The 14,114-nt window shown below is 59.5% G+C and overlaps 1 protein-coding gene across 9 annotated transcripts in view; it reads right to left on the minus strand.

Annotated features, from left to right (window-relative positions):
* PRKAR1B (protein kinase cAMP-dependent type I regulatory subunit beta) overlaps positions 1-6,187 on the minus strand; it is a 78,886-nt gene extending 72,699 nt beyond the window's left edge. For 5 of the 9 annotated variants that reach the window (XR_015155038.1, XR_015155037.1, XR_015155039.1 and 2 more), the window contains exons 1-2: positions 6,115-6,187; positions 5,279-5,473 (exon numbers count right to left, since the gene is read on the minus strand). Coding sequence is in view for 4 of the 9 variants with exons in the window: in XM_086376870.1 (XP_086232996.1) it covers positions 5,279-5,455 (177 nt within the window). In the remaining 5 variants the exon portion in view is untranslated. Of the gene's footprint in view, positions 1-5,278; positions 5,980-6,114 lie in introns of those variants that run through there. The other 4 variants (XM_086376871.1, XM_086376874.1, XR_015155040.1 and 1 more) reach the window with 4 other exon arrangements.
* Between the last annotated feature and the right edge of the window lie 7,927 nt (positions 6,188-14,114).

Below are 14,114 nucleotides of genomic sequence, written 5' to 3' on the forward strand. Positions count from 1 at the left end.
CTCTTGCCTGGAAAATCCCATGGGCCGAGGAGCCTGGTATGCTGCAGTCCATGGGGTCCCGAAGAGTCGGACACGACTGAGCGACTTCACTTTCACTTTTCACTTTCATGCATTGGAGAAGGAAATGGCAACCCACGCCAGTGTTCTTGCCTGGAGAATCCCAGGGACGGGGGAGCCTGGTGGGCTGCCGTCTGTGGGGTCGCACAGAGTCAGACACGACTGAAGCGACTTAGCAGCAGCAGTAGCATGGACTATTCTGCTTTCTCAAGACTCCACCTGAGAACAAGTCTGCCTCCTCACTGGCTCCCTCACTGAGGCCTGGGCGCAGGACACCGCACCCCAGCCAGGGCAGCACCCCAGGAGCTAGGCCATCTCCGCCGGCCTATGTGGACAGCTGCCGCCTCTGCGCTTATCAAGGCCATGGACATATGCTTCCGCCTCACCACACGAGGGGAGAAACGTGTTCCTCCCCAGGCTTCCGGCCTGCCGGCCTCCTGCGGAAAGGGCCCGGGACCAGGCCCCAAAGCAAGAGCCTCTCCTGCCCCCCGTCACCCTGGTCTGCAGGTGCAGCAGGGAGTGAGACACTCGTGGGTTTGAGGACACCTCAGGGCGCTTCTCGTTTGGGGATCTCGGGTCCATCTGAGCGCCCACTGCAAATCTTGGGGACTCTCCCCAGGAAAACGTACCCACTTATAAAAGCTCACAGGCGATTTCAGAGACTCCACCCAGTCAGCCTGAAGCCAGGAACCCGGCCTTCAGGTCACCCACCTTCTCCAAACCTCAGTCCTCACCTGTCAAAGGCAGGTAGGAAACTACCCCTCCAGGCGAGAACCATCAATTAATCCTCCTAAACCTCTGTGCCCGCCCCGGCCTCTCCCCCGCAGGCTCTGAACCCACAGTCTCTTTGATGACTCAGACCCTCCAAGGCACTTCTCTTGTCTTTCTGTCCAACACTGCCTCTCCCCACCACTCCCTTCTTGGCTAGAGGCACCCCTTCACTAGGGACTCGGGCCAGTCCTAGGAGTCATGGGCCAGGCCTCACTCCTCACCCTACCCCCATCCCCCAGCAGGACCGGGAAGGCCCCCCGAGCCTCTCACTCCACGTCCACTCCCCCCAGGGGACAGAAGCACCCCCTCTCCTGCCAGGTGTAACAACCTCAAGCGTCTCCAGCCACTGCAGATGTCCCCTGGGGGCAAGAGGGCACCCCACCCCACCGCCAGGACCCTCTGTTCAGGTCTCACTCTGAGGCCTCAGGTCTGGCCGGACCCTGCCTCTGGCCTCCAAGCAGGCTGCCTGCGTCCATCCTGCTGAGAGCTCACATCCCATGGGACGTGTCACCTGGCTGGGGTCGTCGTGAACAAGTTGAGTCAAGACGCACTGTCAGCGCCTGACTCTCGCCCCTCACATATGCAGGAAGATGGGCACGGCCCTGGCCCGTCCTCTGGGCACCAGCTGGGCACCGGCTGGACACCGGATGCCTCTCCTACACAGTGATCTTGAAAGGGACCAAAGAAAAACAGATGAAAGCCACATGCCCATGTTCAGCTATCAACTGAAAAACAGCTCTTCACATTAAATCAGCCAAAGCCATGGAGAAGGGCATGGCAACCCACTGCAGTGTTCTCGCCTGGAGAATCCCTCGGACAGAGAAGCCTGGTGGGCTAGAGTCTATGGCGTCAAAAGAGTCGGACACGACTAAGCGACTTTGCTCGCATGCGTGTGCAGGCAGGCAAGCACGGTGAAAGCTGGCTAGAGTGGGTGGCCACAACCACACCATCTGCTGGTGGGTCTTGAATTGATGCTACCTTTGGAGAGACCCTGACCACCCACACCAACAAGATCTCTGTAACCCAGTAAGTCCACCTGGAATTTCAGTAATTCCACCTCTAAACAATGCTACATGCAGAAAGAAAAAAAAAAAATCTATGTATGAGTATGTTCATATGGCATTACTTTCCAAAAAAAAAAAAACTGGAAACAACTGTCCAATCGTGAGGAAAATGTTGAGAAAACTGGTGAATCTTCTCCACACAACACTACACAACCATTCACAGAGAGGACTGCGAGGAATGTGTAATAAATGCAGAACGTGAAGCTGCGTCCACAACACGATTCCAGCTTTGTTTCAAAACCACAATGGCGGGGGTAGGGATGGGGGGAAGGGCTCCAGGTGATTTCTACTTCTTGTTTCCACTTTTGAACTTTCCAGATTTTCTTTAAAAGGCATGTATTACTTAAAAATGTGCTTTAGCGGGTTGTTTCAAAGGGAAGAAATAAATCCAGCCCCCATCAGAAGTTAAACACTGCGGGGCTCGGGGACACAGAGGTGCTTAAAACAGAGCTGGGCCCCAACTGAGGTCCCGTTCAGTCCCCAAGAGGGGCGGGCAGATCAGGTCCTGACACAGGACCTCAAGGAGGAGCCCGGGGTGACCCCAGAGGGAGTGCCGGGGGCGGGGGGTGGGCGGTGAGGGGGAAGAGACGGGATGAGCAGGGGGGTGAGGGGGAAGAGACAGGATGAGGGGGAAGAGACAGGGGATGAGCAGGGGGATGAGGGGGAAGAGACGGGATGAGCAGGGGGATGAGGGGGAAGAGACGGGATGGGGGGAAGAGACAGGGGATGAGCAGGGGGATGAGGGGGAAGAGACGGGATGAGCAGGGGGGTGAGGGGGAAGAGACAGGATGAGGGGGAAGAGACAGGGGATGAGCAGGGGGATGAGGGGGAAGAGACGGGATGAGCAGGGGGATGAGGGGGAAGAGACAGGGGATGAGGGGGAAGAGACAGGGGATGAGCAGGGGGATGAGGGGGAAGAGACGGGATGAGGGGGAAGAGACGGGATGAACAGGGGGATGAGGGGGAAGACACAGGGGATGAGCAGGGGGATGAGGGGGAAGAGACAGGGGATGAGCAGGGGGATGAGGGGGAAGAGACAGGGGATGAGCAGGGGGAAGAGACAGGGGATGAGCAGGGGGATGAGGGGGAAGAGACGGGATGAGCAGGGGGATGAGGGGGAAAAGACGGGATGAGCAGGGGGATGAGGGGGAAGAGACGGGGGATGAGCAGGGGGATGAGGGGGAAGAGACAGGGGATGAGGGGGAAGAGACGGGATGAGCAGGGGGATGAGGGGGAAGAGACGGGATGAGCAGGGGATGAGGGGGAAGAGACGGGATGAGGGGGAAGAGACAGGGGATGAGCAGGGGGTGAGGGAGAAGAGACGGGATGAGCAGGGGGATGAGGGGGAAGAGACGGGGGATGAGCAGGGGGATGAGGGGGAAGAGACAGGGGATGAGGGGGAAGAGACGGGATGAGCAGGGGGATGAGGGGGAAGAGACGGGATGAGCAGGGGGATGAGGGGGAAGAGACGGGATGAGGGGGAAGAGACAGGATGAGCAGGGGGATGAGGGGGAAGAGACGGGATGAGCAGGGGGATGAGGGGGAAGAGACGGGGGATGAGGGGGAAGAGACAGGGGATGAGCAGGGGGATGAGGGGGAAGAGACGGGATGGGGGGAAGAGACAGGGGATGAGCAGGGGGATGAGGGGGAAGAGACGGGATGAGCAGGGGGATGAGGGGGAAGAGACGGGGGATGAGCAGGGGGATGAGGGGGAAGAGACGGGATGAGGGGGAAGAGACAGGGGATGAGCAGGGGGATGAGGGGGAAGAGACGGGATGAGCAGGGGGATGAGGGGGAAGAGACGGGATGAGGGGGAAGAGACAGGGGATGAGGGGGAAGAGACGGGATGAGCAGGGCGATGAGGGGGAAGAGACGGGATGGGGGGAAGAGACGGGATGAGCAGGGGGATGAGGGGGAAGAGACGGGATGAGCAGGGGGATGAGGGGGAAGAGACGGGATGGGGGGAAGAGACAGGGGATGAGCAGGGGAATGAGGGGGAAGAGACAGGGATGAGCAGGGGGATGAGGGGGAAGAGACAGGGGATGAGCAGGGGGATGAGGGGGAAGAGACGGGATGAGGGGGAAGAGACAGGGGATGAGCAGGGGGATGAGGGGGAAGAGACGGGATGGGGGGAAGAGACAGGGGATGAGCAGGGGGATGAGGGGGAAGAGACGGGATGAGCAGGGGGATGAGGGGGAAGAGACGGGGGATGAGCAGGGGGATGAGGGGGAAGACACGGGATGAGCAGGGGGATGAGGGGGAAGAGACGGGATGGGGGGAAGAGACGGGATGAGCAGGGGGATGAGGGGGAAGAGACGGGATGAGCAGGGGGATGAGGGGGAAGAGACGGGATGAGCAGGGGGATGAGGGGGAAGAGACAGGGGATGAGCAGGGGGATGAGGGGGAAGAGACAGGGGATGAGCAGGGGGATGAGGGGGAAGACACGGGATGAGCAGGGGGATGAGGAGGAAGAGACAGGGGATGAGGGGGAAGAGACGGGATGAGCAGGGGGATGAGGGGGAAGAGATGGGATGAGGGGGAAGAGACGGGATGAGCAGGGGGATGAGGGGGAAGAGACGGGATGAGGGGGAAGACACGGGATGAGCAGGGGCATGAGGGGGAAGAGACAGGGGATGAGCAGGGGGATGAGGGGGAAGAGACGGGATGAGGGGGAAGAGACAGGGGATGAGGGGGAAGAGACAGGGGATGAGCAGGGGGATGAGGGGGAAGAGACAGGATGAGCAGGGGGATGAGGGGGAAGAGACAGGAGATGGGGGGAAGAGACAAGGGATGAGCAGGGGGATGAGGGGGAAGAGACAGGGGATGAGGGGGAAGGTGGGGGGGGGATGAGGGGGAAGGTGGGGGGGATGAGGGGGAAGGTGGGGGGGATGAGGGGTGAGGGTCCTCTGGGGGCTCCTGCCCATCTCCTGCTCCCAGCCCCCGCCCACACCAGGAACCAGGAGGGGTGAGGGGGTCATCCAGGCAGGAGGGAGCGGGGCGGGCAGCCGCGGGTCTGAGGGGCCCGCACCGGCCTGGTCTCAGGACTAAGGACCCTCCTAAGGGGGACCTTTGCGGCTCCACCATGCTCCTGTAAGCCATTGGCTTCCACCCTGAGGGCAGAGCGCATCTCTGACGGTCCCTGAGTTGAGAACTGCTGGTGACCCCACAAGCGACAGTCACAGCCACCGCTTCCCAAACGACCCCAAGCCTTCCAGGGTTGGGAGGCGCTGAGAGCCTGAGCCGCCGGATAAGACCGGGTCCTGTGGGGGCGTGAAGCCGCCCAGCCCGCCCGAGCTGAGCACGCTGGGGTGGAAGGGAGGCCGGGCGGGCGCCCCCCCCCTCCCCCGCCACCCCTGCCCGCAGGCACCAGGTGCGCAGCCACTGACCTTCTCCAGCCTCTCGAAGTGCTCGCGCAGGAACCGCATGGGGCGCTCGGGCTTGGCCAAGCAGAGCTGCACGATGCAGTCCTTGAGCACCTGCTGGATGCCGCGCCTCTGCACGTAGAGCTCGCAGGCCCTGAGGCCGTCGTCCTCGTCCAGCTGCTGTGCCCCCGGCGCGGCCATGGCGACGCGCGGCGCGTCCTGCGAGAGAAGCGAGTCCGCGGGCCGCGCGCGTCCAGCAAGCGCCGGGGCCCGACCCGGCCTGGCGACCGGGGCGTCTGTCCTGCCAGAGGCCTCTCGTCCTCGAGGCAAAGCTCACCTCTAGGCAGATACTCGCGGGGGCGCAGGGGGTCCCGCCAGGGCCCGGAAGGAAGCAGGGAAGCGGGGCGAACGGCCTGTGTGCGCAGCCGGCCGGTAAGGGGTCTCACGTGTGACCATCCCTCCCCTCCCGGGACCTTCCTGGCTGGAGGGCCTCCCGCGAGCTCCCGGGGAGATGATGGGGGCGGGGCGCGGTTACACAATCCGCAGGAAAAGGAAGGGAAACGGGAAAGGAACGATGCCTGGAGCCGGGCCTCCCGGGAAGACGAACCCGGAAAACAATGGCAGGGCCGCGCATCCGGCCCGCGCTCGGCTAGGTCACAATGACAGCTCGGAACCCGCCCGGAAGCCGGCCTGCCGGCCCGCGCTGCACGCAGCTCGGCGACCCCGGCCCCCGCGCCCAGACCACCGCGTCACGTCGGCCCGGGTCGGGCTAAGGGGCGGGGGCTCCCCCAGGGCCCACGCTTCCCGGGGCCTCTGGGCAGCCGAGGGCTCCGTCGCCGACCCTTCCCAGCCCCGCGTACCTGGATGCGAGGCGCCTGAGGCCGGAGGCGGCTGCGCGGGGACGCGGGCACGGCGGGCGAGCGGTCCCGCACTGCAGCGGCGCCGCCCTCCGCCCGCCCCCGCGCCGCGCGGTCCACCCTCCTACCGGCCCACCCCCAACACCCTCTCCCTGCAGCCCAGATCTCCCGCCTGGGCAGACTACCCCTGCCCCCCTCCCCTTCCAGTCCCCGCCTCCTCACCCCCGCCCCAGATGTGCAGGCTGACTAGCCCCACGTTTGACAAACCGACACACATCAGTGCGCTGCTGCGCTGCCAGGAGGACCGCCACGACCGCCCCACGCACCCGCCGCACACCTCCACCCCCAGATTGCCCACCTGGCTGGTGGCAGCCCCCTGGGGCCTTGGGGGTGGTGGTGAGGACCCCCCCACACAACCTTCAGACCTGGGTGTCACCTCTGGGCCACTGGGTCTGCACTGGTGGCCACTAGTCAGGGGCACCAGCTTCACCCAGATACCCAGCAGAGGGGGGGAGGTCTTCACAGGATCACCCTAAATTCTTCCCCCAGCCCAGGGGTCCCAGAAGTCAGAGGCCAGCACAGCCCCTAACCTGCCAGCTAGGCTGGCAGCAATGGGAGTCCATTACCCGTGTTTTCCAGTTGCCTGACAGCACGTTTAATGGCACCCACTCCAGTACTCTCGCCTGGAAAATCCCAGGGACAGAGGAGCCTGGTGGGCTGCAGTCCACGGGCAGCACGCTTAATGGCACCCACTCCAGTGCTCTTGCCTGGAAAATCCCAGGGACAGAGGAGCCTGGTAGGCTGCAATCCACGGGTTCGCTAAGAGTCGGACACGACTGAGCGACTTCACTTTCACTTTTCACTTTCATGCATTTGAGAAGGAAATGGCAACCCTCTCCAGTGTTCTTGTCTAGAGAATCCCAGGGATGGGGGAGCCTGCCATCTATGGGGTCGCACGGAGTCGGACACGACTGAAGCGACTTAGCAGCAGCAGCAGCAACAGCACGTTTTGGAGATTGAAATAGCAACCCACTCCGTGTTCTTGCCTGGAGAATCCCATGGACAGAGGGGCCTGGCGGGACTCCTGCCAGGGGGTTGCAAGAATTGGACACAACTTAGCAACTAAACCACCACCACCATCACATTTTGCCCCCATTCTGCCTGGGTAGTGGCAGAAACGTCATTTCAGGCAGTTGGGGGGTCCCACCCTTTACCTGGAGGCTTCCCAGATGGTGCTAGTGGTAAAGAACTCTCCTGCCAATGCAAGAGATCTAACAGACGCTGGTTCGATCCCTGGGTTGGCAAGATCCCTTGGAGGAAAGCAGGCAGCCCACTTCAGTATTCTTGCCTGAGAATCCTACGGACGGAGGAGGGTGGCCTGGTGAGGAGGGTGACAAAAACGGGGGCCAGGTTTCACGTGAGAGACTTCTGGGGGGGAAGTGTACGCTCCAAGGCAGGCTTCTCTTCTCATGGTCTCCTGGGTCTCCTCGAGATCTGTGCGGGGCCCTCCCCCTGCATGGTCCACGAGAGGGGGACCCTCTCTGAGAATGGCCTTTGGATCCCAGCACCCCCCCCCACACACACACCCTTATCTTGCTGGATGCTTTGCCCTAACAGAGAGCCCCCTGGACTGTGGCTGGCAGACAAGGACAGGTCCGGGAGCAGTGGCTGGCAGTCACTGGGTGCCCAGCCCCCCAGAACCTTGCTCCCCGGCCCGTCTCAGTTGGGACTGAAGACGGTGGGGGCAGCTCCCACCAGCCTTTCCCCTGCAGACCCTTCCAGGCCCCTCGGGCACCTATCTCAGGGTCCCCACGTCCAGGGCCTGCAGGTGGGCCACCCTAAGAACCGCCCCCCCCGGCCACACTGCAGGGCCAGCCCTCCTGCCCACAGTTCAACCTGCTGGCAAGGCCCCTCATTTCTCCTGGGGCCCCAGCCCCCTTTGCTGGCCATTTGGGTGGAAGGGAAATGCTTCCCATTCATCCAGGCACTCACTGCTTTGAGGCAGGGAGCCAGGGGCCCTCAAACCAGGCCCAGCCTCCCCGTGTCCAGAACCGGGCGGCACAGACCAGCTGTTGTTGTTTAGAGGCTAAATCATGTCCGACTCTTGCGACCACATGGGCTGTAGCTGGCAGGCCCCTCTGTCCATGGGATTCTCCAGGCAAGAGTACGGAGTGGGGTGCCACTTCCCCCTCAGGGGATCTTCCCAACCCCAGGAACTGAACCCACATCTCCTGAACTTTATTGCTGAGCCACCAGGGCAGCCCAGTTAATGTTCCCATTGATAGCACAGTGGTTCCTGGCAGCTGATCCAAGTGACTCCACGCTGAATTACATGACCTATGCCCCTTTCCCCGAGACGGGGGCTGAGCACAGGGTCCATCAGGGAAGACTAGACCGAGGGTGGCCAGTGGCCTCACATGGAGGCACAGCAGGGATGCCCCTCCTGGAGCAGGGTCAGGGAGCTGTGTGGACCAGTGTTGTCATGCACAGCTGGGTCAAGGTGCCTTACCTCGCTGGGCTGGACAGTGACAAGCCCTGGGTGACCAGGCGTCCTGAAGACGTGAGGCGGGGATCATGCCATCAAGCAAATGTCCCCTCCACCCACAGGGAAGGGCCCCCCCAGCGCAGCCCTCCTGCTTTCCCCACAGAGGGGCTGCATGTGCCACAGCCCGGGATCCTCACCCCACCCTGGAACCTGAGTCTCCAAGTCTTGCAAAGGTCCAGCTTCAAAACCACCTTATTTTCCAACCACCCCCTCCCCTGCCCCAGACTCCTGGCGATGCCAAGTCCAGTTCACCAGCCAGGATTCAACAGGGACATTGCTTCTGCAAGGAACCCTCCCTGCCTGGGGCCCTCACACCTACAGGCCAGCTTGGGCCCTTGGGGGTGCCTCCGGGGTCTCCCTGCAGCCCTGGCTCTGTACGAAGCGTGCCAGAGGCTGATTTTTGAACCTGCCCCCTTCTCTGCCCCCTGCTGTGCCAAGCGCCCTGGGAAGCATGGACACTGCGTTAGACCCTGAGGGGCAAGGAGACAGACGTGGGTACCTGCCCAGGCGAGGGAGGTCTCAGCACCGTCCCCCCACGCAAGGGTGCTGAGCTGGGCTCAGCAGGCGGACTCCTAGGTGGGTCCTGCTTCCCAACCAGCAACAGCGTGGGAGCTGGGGGGGCTTCACCTGGAAAACCCTCCAGTCTCCCACCTGTGGGCGTGGAGGTGGGCGTGGCTCCTCGCACCTGCTGACGGGGAACCAAAGGGACCCAGTGACCGAAAGGCTACCAGTTACAGCTCATCCAGCCACGACCCTCCTGGCGGGGCGGCGGGGAGGGCAAGCTAAGCCCCCCGCACAGAGCAGAGCCATCAGGGCCTGTGAGGGTGCAGAAGAGGAGCCCAAGCAGGGGACCCGGCCTGGAGGTCGGGGCGGGACTCCGAGAGGCAGCAGCCCACCCAAGGCTCGGGGTCCCCAGCGGAGGACCTGCCCAGGCCTCCAGGGTTGCCTTCAGGGGACACACCCGAGCCCTGCTGGACTCCTGACCCACTGACGAGAGATGATCGGGAGTGTGAGGCACTGTGTCTGCGGTGACTCCGACAACATCTGCAGAAGACAAAGGCAGTGACGCCCGCGGGCAGCAAGGCTTGCCTGTCCCCAGTGCCCCAGGCCCCGGCCCCATCACCCCTCATCTGCACCAGCTGGGGTCTTTCCTCTCCATCCCCGCTATCCACAGGCTTTCTGCCCTCAGCTTTGTCAGGAGGGGCTGCTGTGGATGCCGGGACCCCGAGCGTCCCACGAGAACTGGCTAGAGGAGACAATGAACAGACCGACCAAGCACACCGGCTCGTGGCGGTTTATTGTGCTGCTGAAATGACACAGTTCACGACGTTCGTCACCAGGACACGGAACGGGGGCTCCTGGAACAGACCTGAAGTCACTCCTTCCCACCCTGGCCGGGTCTCTAAATTCCATTCGGAGGAGGAGGTTCCTTCCTGACTCCTGCCTATACAATTGGGGCAATTCCATCACATTTTGGCTCAAACGTATAGAATTTCAAAGTTCTACCGTTATGTCAACATATATACCCAGTGTCAACTCAGTCACTTTAAGTGTCCAGTGCTCTGGAACAGTCACAACTGCAACCTGATTTAAAGTGTTTCTCCTTGTCCGGCTGGGCCGAGGCCGGGACCGGGCTTTCTTCCTCTTCCTCGAGCAGCCACCCCCCACAAACTTGCCAACTGGGCTTCGCCACCTATCGCATCAGGACAGCCTCTGGTAGCTAGGATGCCCAGCCCCCAGCCACCACGCCAGCCTCAGTGCCTCAGGGAAGCAGGACGCAGACTCACGGCCCCGCGCGAGGGCTCCTCTCACCACGCGGAGCGCGGCTGCGACTCGTGCACACCGGCGGGGTCGGCGTTGCGCCACGGCGCATGCTCACGCACACGCCTCGGGTGGTGTGTACGCAGCACATCCCAGGCTCACCTTCCGGCCGCTGTGAACAAGGAGGGCAGACCCGAGAGCCCTCCCCTCCTCTCCTTCCCCGCCTTCCCCTTCTCGCACGCGCGTGTGGAACTGGCGGGTCACTTGCGAATCCTGCTTAATTTTTTCAGGAACCACAGGGCTCCTCTGTGGGGAGCGAGCTCCGCCCGTGGCAAAGGTCATGAGGAAGGAGGCTTGACATACGCAAAGGCGGGATCAAGCCTCAGGAGTCTCCCTGGAAATTCTCGAGCAATCTACCCCCAAAACCAGAGTCTGCCTACTTTCTGCTTTGTGCTTTCACCTACACCTCTGACTTTACGGGGGGCTGTCCCCCACTACCTCTCTGAAAAAAGAGTTAGCTTACAGCTCCAGTTAATAATTCCTGGGTGTGACAGTGTTTCAACCTACAAACTCCCTTGGAAGTCCTCTAGCCTGCCTGAATAGGTTTTTCCGGCCACATGTGATTGCTCAGAGCCTCCAAACTGAGAGGCGTGAGATGTTCTAAACTGTCTAAATACAGATTCCTTTGAGCAGTTAAAAGATTGATTAGAAATTGTATTGGTGAAGGGATTTTCACTTGTTGGGCCAATGTTTGCTGCTAAGTCTCCATATCCCTTACCTGCTGTGTCCCTGGCAGTGTATTGATTAATATAATTGGTGTAAGTAGTAGCTTTAATGTTTGTAACCTGGGACCCTTGAGTTAATTCTTTTTCTTGTTATAGCCCACCACACCTTTGCTCTGTAGGAATGCAACTTTATCTAATGCTTTTTGGAGGCTGGCACCTGACTTCAGAATAATCACCTTTAGAGAAAAAGGCCTCCGGGCCAGAAGATGATGCAAATCACCTAAACTTTTGCATATGATAAGTTTGCAGGAAGAAAGCCTGGCTTGCTGCATGACTCTACCCCTTCCCCCATTATCCTCTATGCATAACTTGAGGTATAAAAACTACTTTGGAAAATAAAGTGCGGGCCTTGTTCACCGAAACTTGGTCTCACCATGTCGTTCTTTCTCTTACCTTCTGGCTGAATTATTCAGCCTCTTTTCTACACTGAATTTCCTCACTGAGCTATCCTCATTCTATTACTCTTTATATCCTTAATTAACGTTTAATTAAGCAGTTGTTTCCTGATCCTCGCCGACGCCGTCCCCGCTTCGAATACCCTGGATCAGCCGGGGCTGGTCCCCAGCACTCCTCAGTGGCTGCACCATCTTACATTCCCACCGTGAGACTCAGGGTCCTAACTCTCCACGTCCTTCCCAATGTCTACTCACCTGACTCGAGCATTTCTGCGTCTGCCGTCCCCGTCTCTCACGCTCTTTTATGCAGCTTCCTGCTCCTTTCTAGGTGCCGTCTAAGCGCTGGTCTCTCTGTCCTACGCTCCTGTTTATTCAGTCTGCAAAGGTGTCTGGGGACAGGGGACAGGAGGCCGGACCCCCCGAGCGCTCACAGAGCCACCACCTCAATCAGGACACTCGGGAGGCTCCCCCGCCACGCCCGTGCGGTCACACCCAGCCCCTCCCCCAGCCCCGGAGACGCTTCCGGGTCCTCCACTCCCATAAATGTCATCTCGGGCTGTCTACAGGGACTCACGCAGTGTCTTGTCACAACTGTCCTTTACTCGGCACAACGCCTGGAGGTGCGCCCGAGTCTCTGCCTGTATCAACAGTCCTTCCCCTTCGTTCCTGAGTAGAACTGAGTTAGCGTCCACGTTTGGAGTGTGTCTTTCTGTTACTGATTTTTATGCTCCAACTTCACTTCCTTCACATTTGTCGAGGTCTGTTTTATGGCCCAGGATACATACGGTCTCTCCTGGCATGTCCCCGGACACCTGTGAACAGCGTGCACTCCACGCCTGTTGGGTGGAGGGTTCCATGAATGTCCACTGATCCCTCCGATCAACACTGTTCCATGTCCTTTCCGAATGTCCAATAGTTTCAGCAGCTGTGAAGAGTGGGAGCTGAGGTCCTCACCTAAAACTGGGGGGTTTGTCTTTCTCATTTCAGCTCCAGCAGTGCTTGCTTTATGTATCTTAAAGATGTTTGGGTCATAAACATTTTCGATTGCTATATATCTGCCTGGTGGACTGACCCTTTTATTGTTATACAATCAACCTGTTTTTTCCCCTGGAAATTCCCCTTGCTCTGACGTTTACCTTGGCTGATAGTCATCATCCTACTTTTTCAAAAAGAATGTTTACATGATAGATCTTTTCCCATCCTTTTTCTTTCAGCCTCCCCGTTATCACATTTGAAGTGAGTCTCAGCGTATGACAGAAAACGTAAAGTTGGGTCATGGGTTTCTATCCCTCCTGCAAATCTTTGTCTTCTCACCGGTGTGTACACGCCATTCACATTTGCAGTAACTACGGATGATTAGTGCTCAAGTGGTGCTTGTCCTCTCTCGTGCCACAGCGTCGGGTACCTGGATATCCGTCAGAATCCCACTGGATGGTGTGCTGAGGGCATCGCTGTCGACTTATGTGAGCCGCGCTCTGCACACGCCCGTGTACACATGCAGTAATCAGTCCACGGCACCGACGTTCCGCCACGTCATGTGGCGCAGAGTCCTCCCTCACCCCTCACTTCTCTCACGCATGCAGAGCCCCCTGCTTTGCTGCAACCATCAGATGTTAAAAAATGTGCCACTTCCTTCTGGCCGCTGTGATTTCCAAGAAGAAATCTCTCATTCACACTCGTGTCCCTCTCGAGGTGACACTGGATCTCTCTCTGTTTTCACTTTTTTTTTTCTGTGATTCTTTTTCAGAGATTTAATCGTGATGTGTCTTGGTGTGGATTTTTAGAGGGCTTAACTCTTCCCTGGTGGCTCAGATGGTAAAGAACCCACCTGCAATGCAGGAGACTCGGGTTCAATCCCTGGGTTGGGAAGATCCCCTGGAGAAGGGAAGAGCTACCCGCTCCAGTATTCTTGCCAGGAGAATCCCATGGATAGAGGAGCCTGGGGGGTTACATCCATGGTGTCACAGGGTTGGACACGACTGAGCGACAAACACGGCACACTGGCCTACACAGGGCTTTGTTAGTCTGTTACATCTACGAGTTTGTCTTTCACCAAATTCAGGAAGTTTTCAGCCATCATTCCTTGCAACACTTTGCAGCCCACGTGCTCCCTCCTCTTGCTCCGGGTCTCTCCTGCAGATCTGAGGCTGTGTGTCTTTTTTCAGTCTCTTCTCTCTCTGTTGCTTAGATTGCGCAGACTCTACCGCTTTATCTGTGCACTTCCTGATTCTCTCCTGTCACCTCCGCTTTGTCATCACGTCCATCCAGTAGTGGGCAGTGATCCCCGTGTCCAGTGATGGACACAATGCTATATGGCTACTGTGTTTTCCAGTTCTATGATTTTCACTTGGCGTTGGGTGGGCGTTGGGTGGGGGGGTCACGTTGGGAACGTCAGTTTACTGGTGACCCTGCAGGCTGTCATCTAGGGCACGCACTGCAGAGGCTCCTGCCAGTTCAAGGCCCCGCAGGCACCAGCCCACTGAGAACAGATGCCGCTGAGGCAGCAACCCGGCCTCT

Source organism: Bos grunniens, chromosome 25, assembly GCF_055505025.1.
Source record: "Bos grunniens cultivar Pamir isolate PY7600 chromosome 25, Bosgru_T2T1.0, whole genome shotgun sequence".
NCBI lineage: Eukaryota > Metazoa > Chordata > Mammalia > Artiodactyla > Bovidae > Bos > Bos grunniens.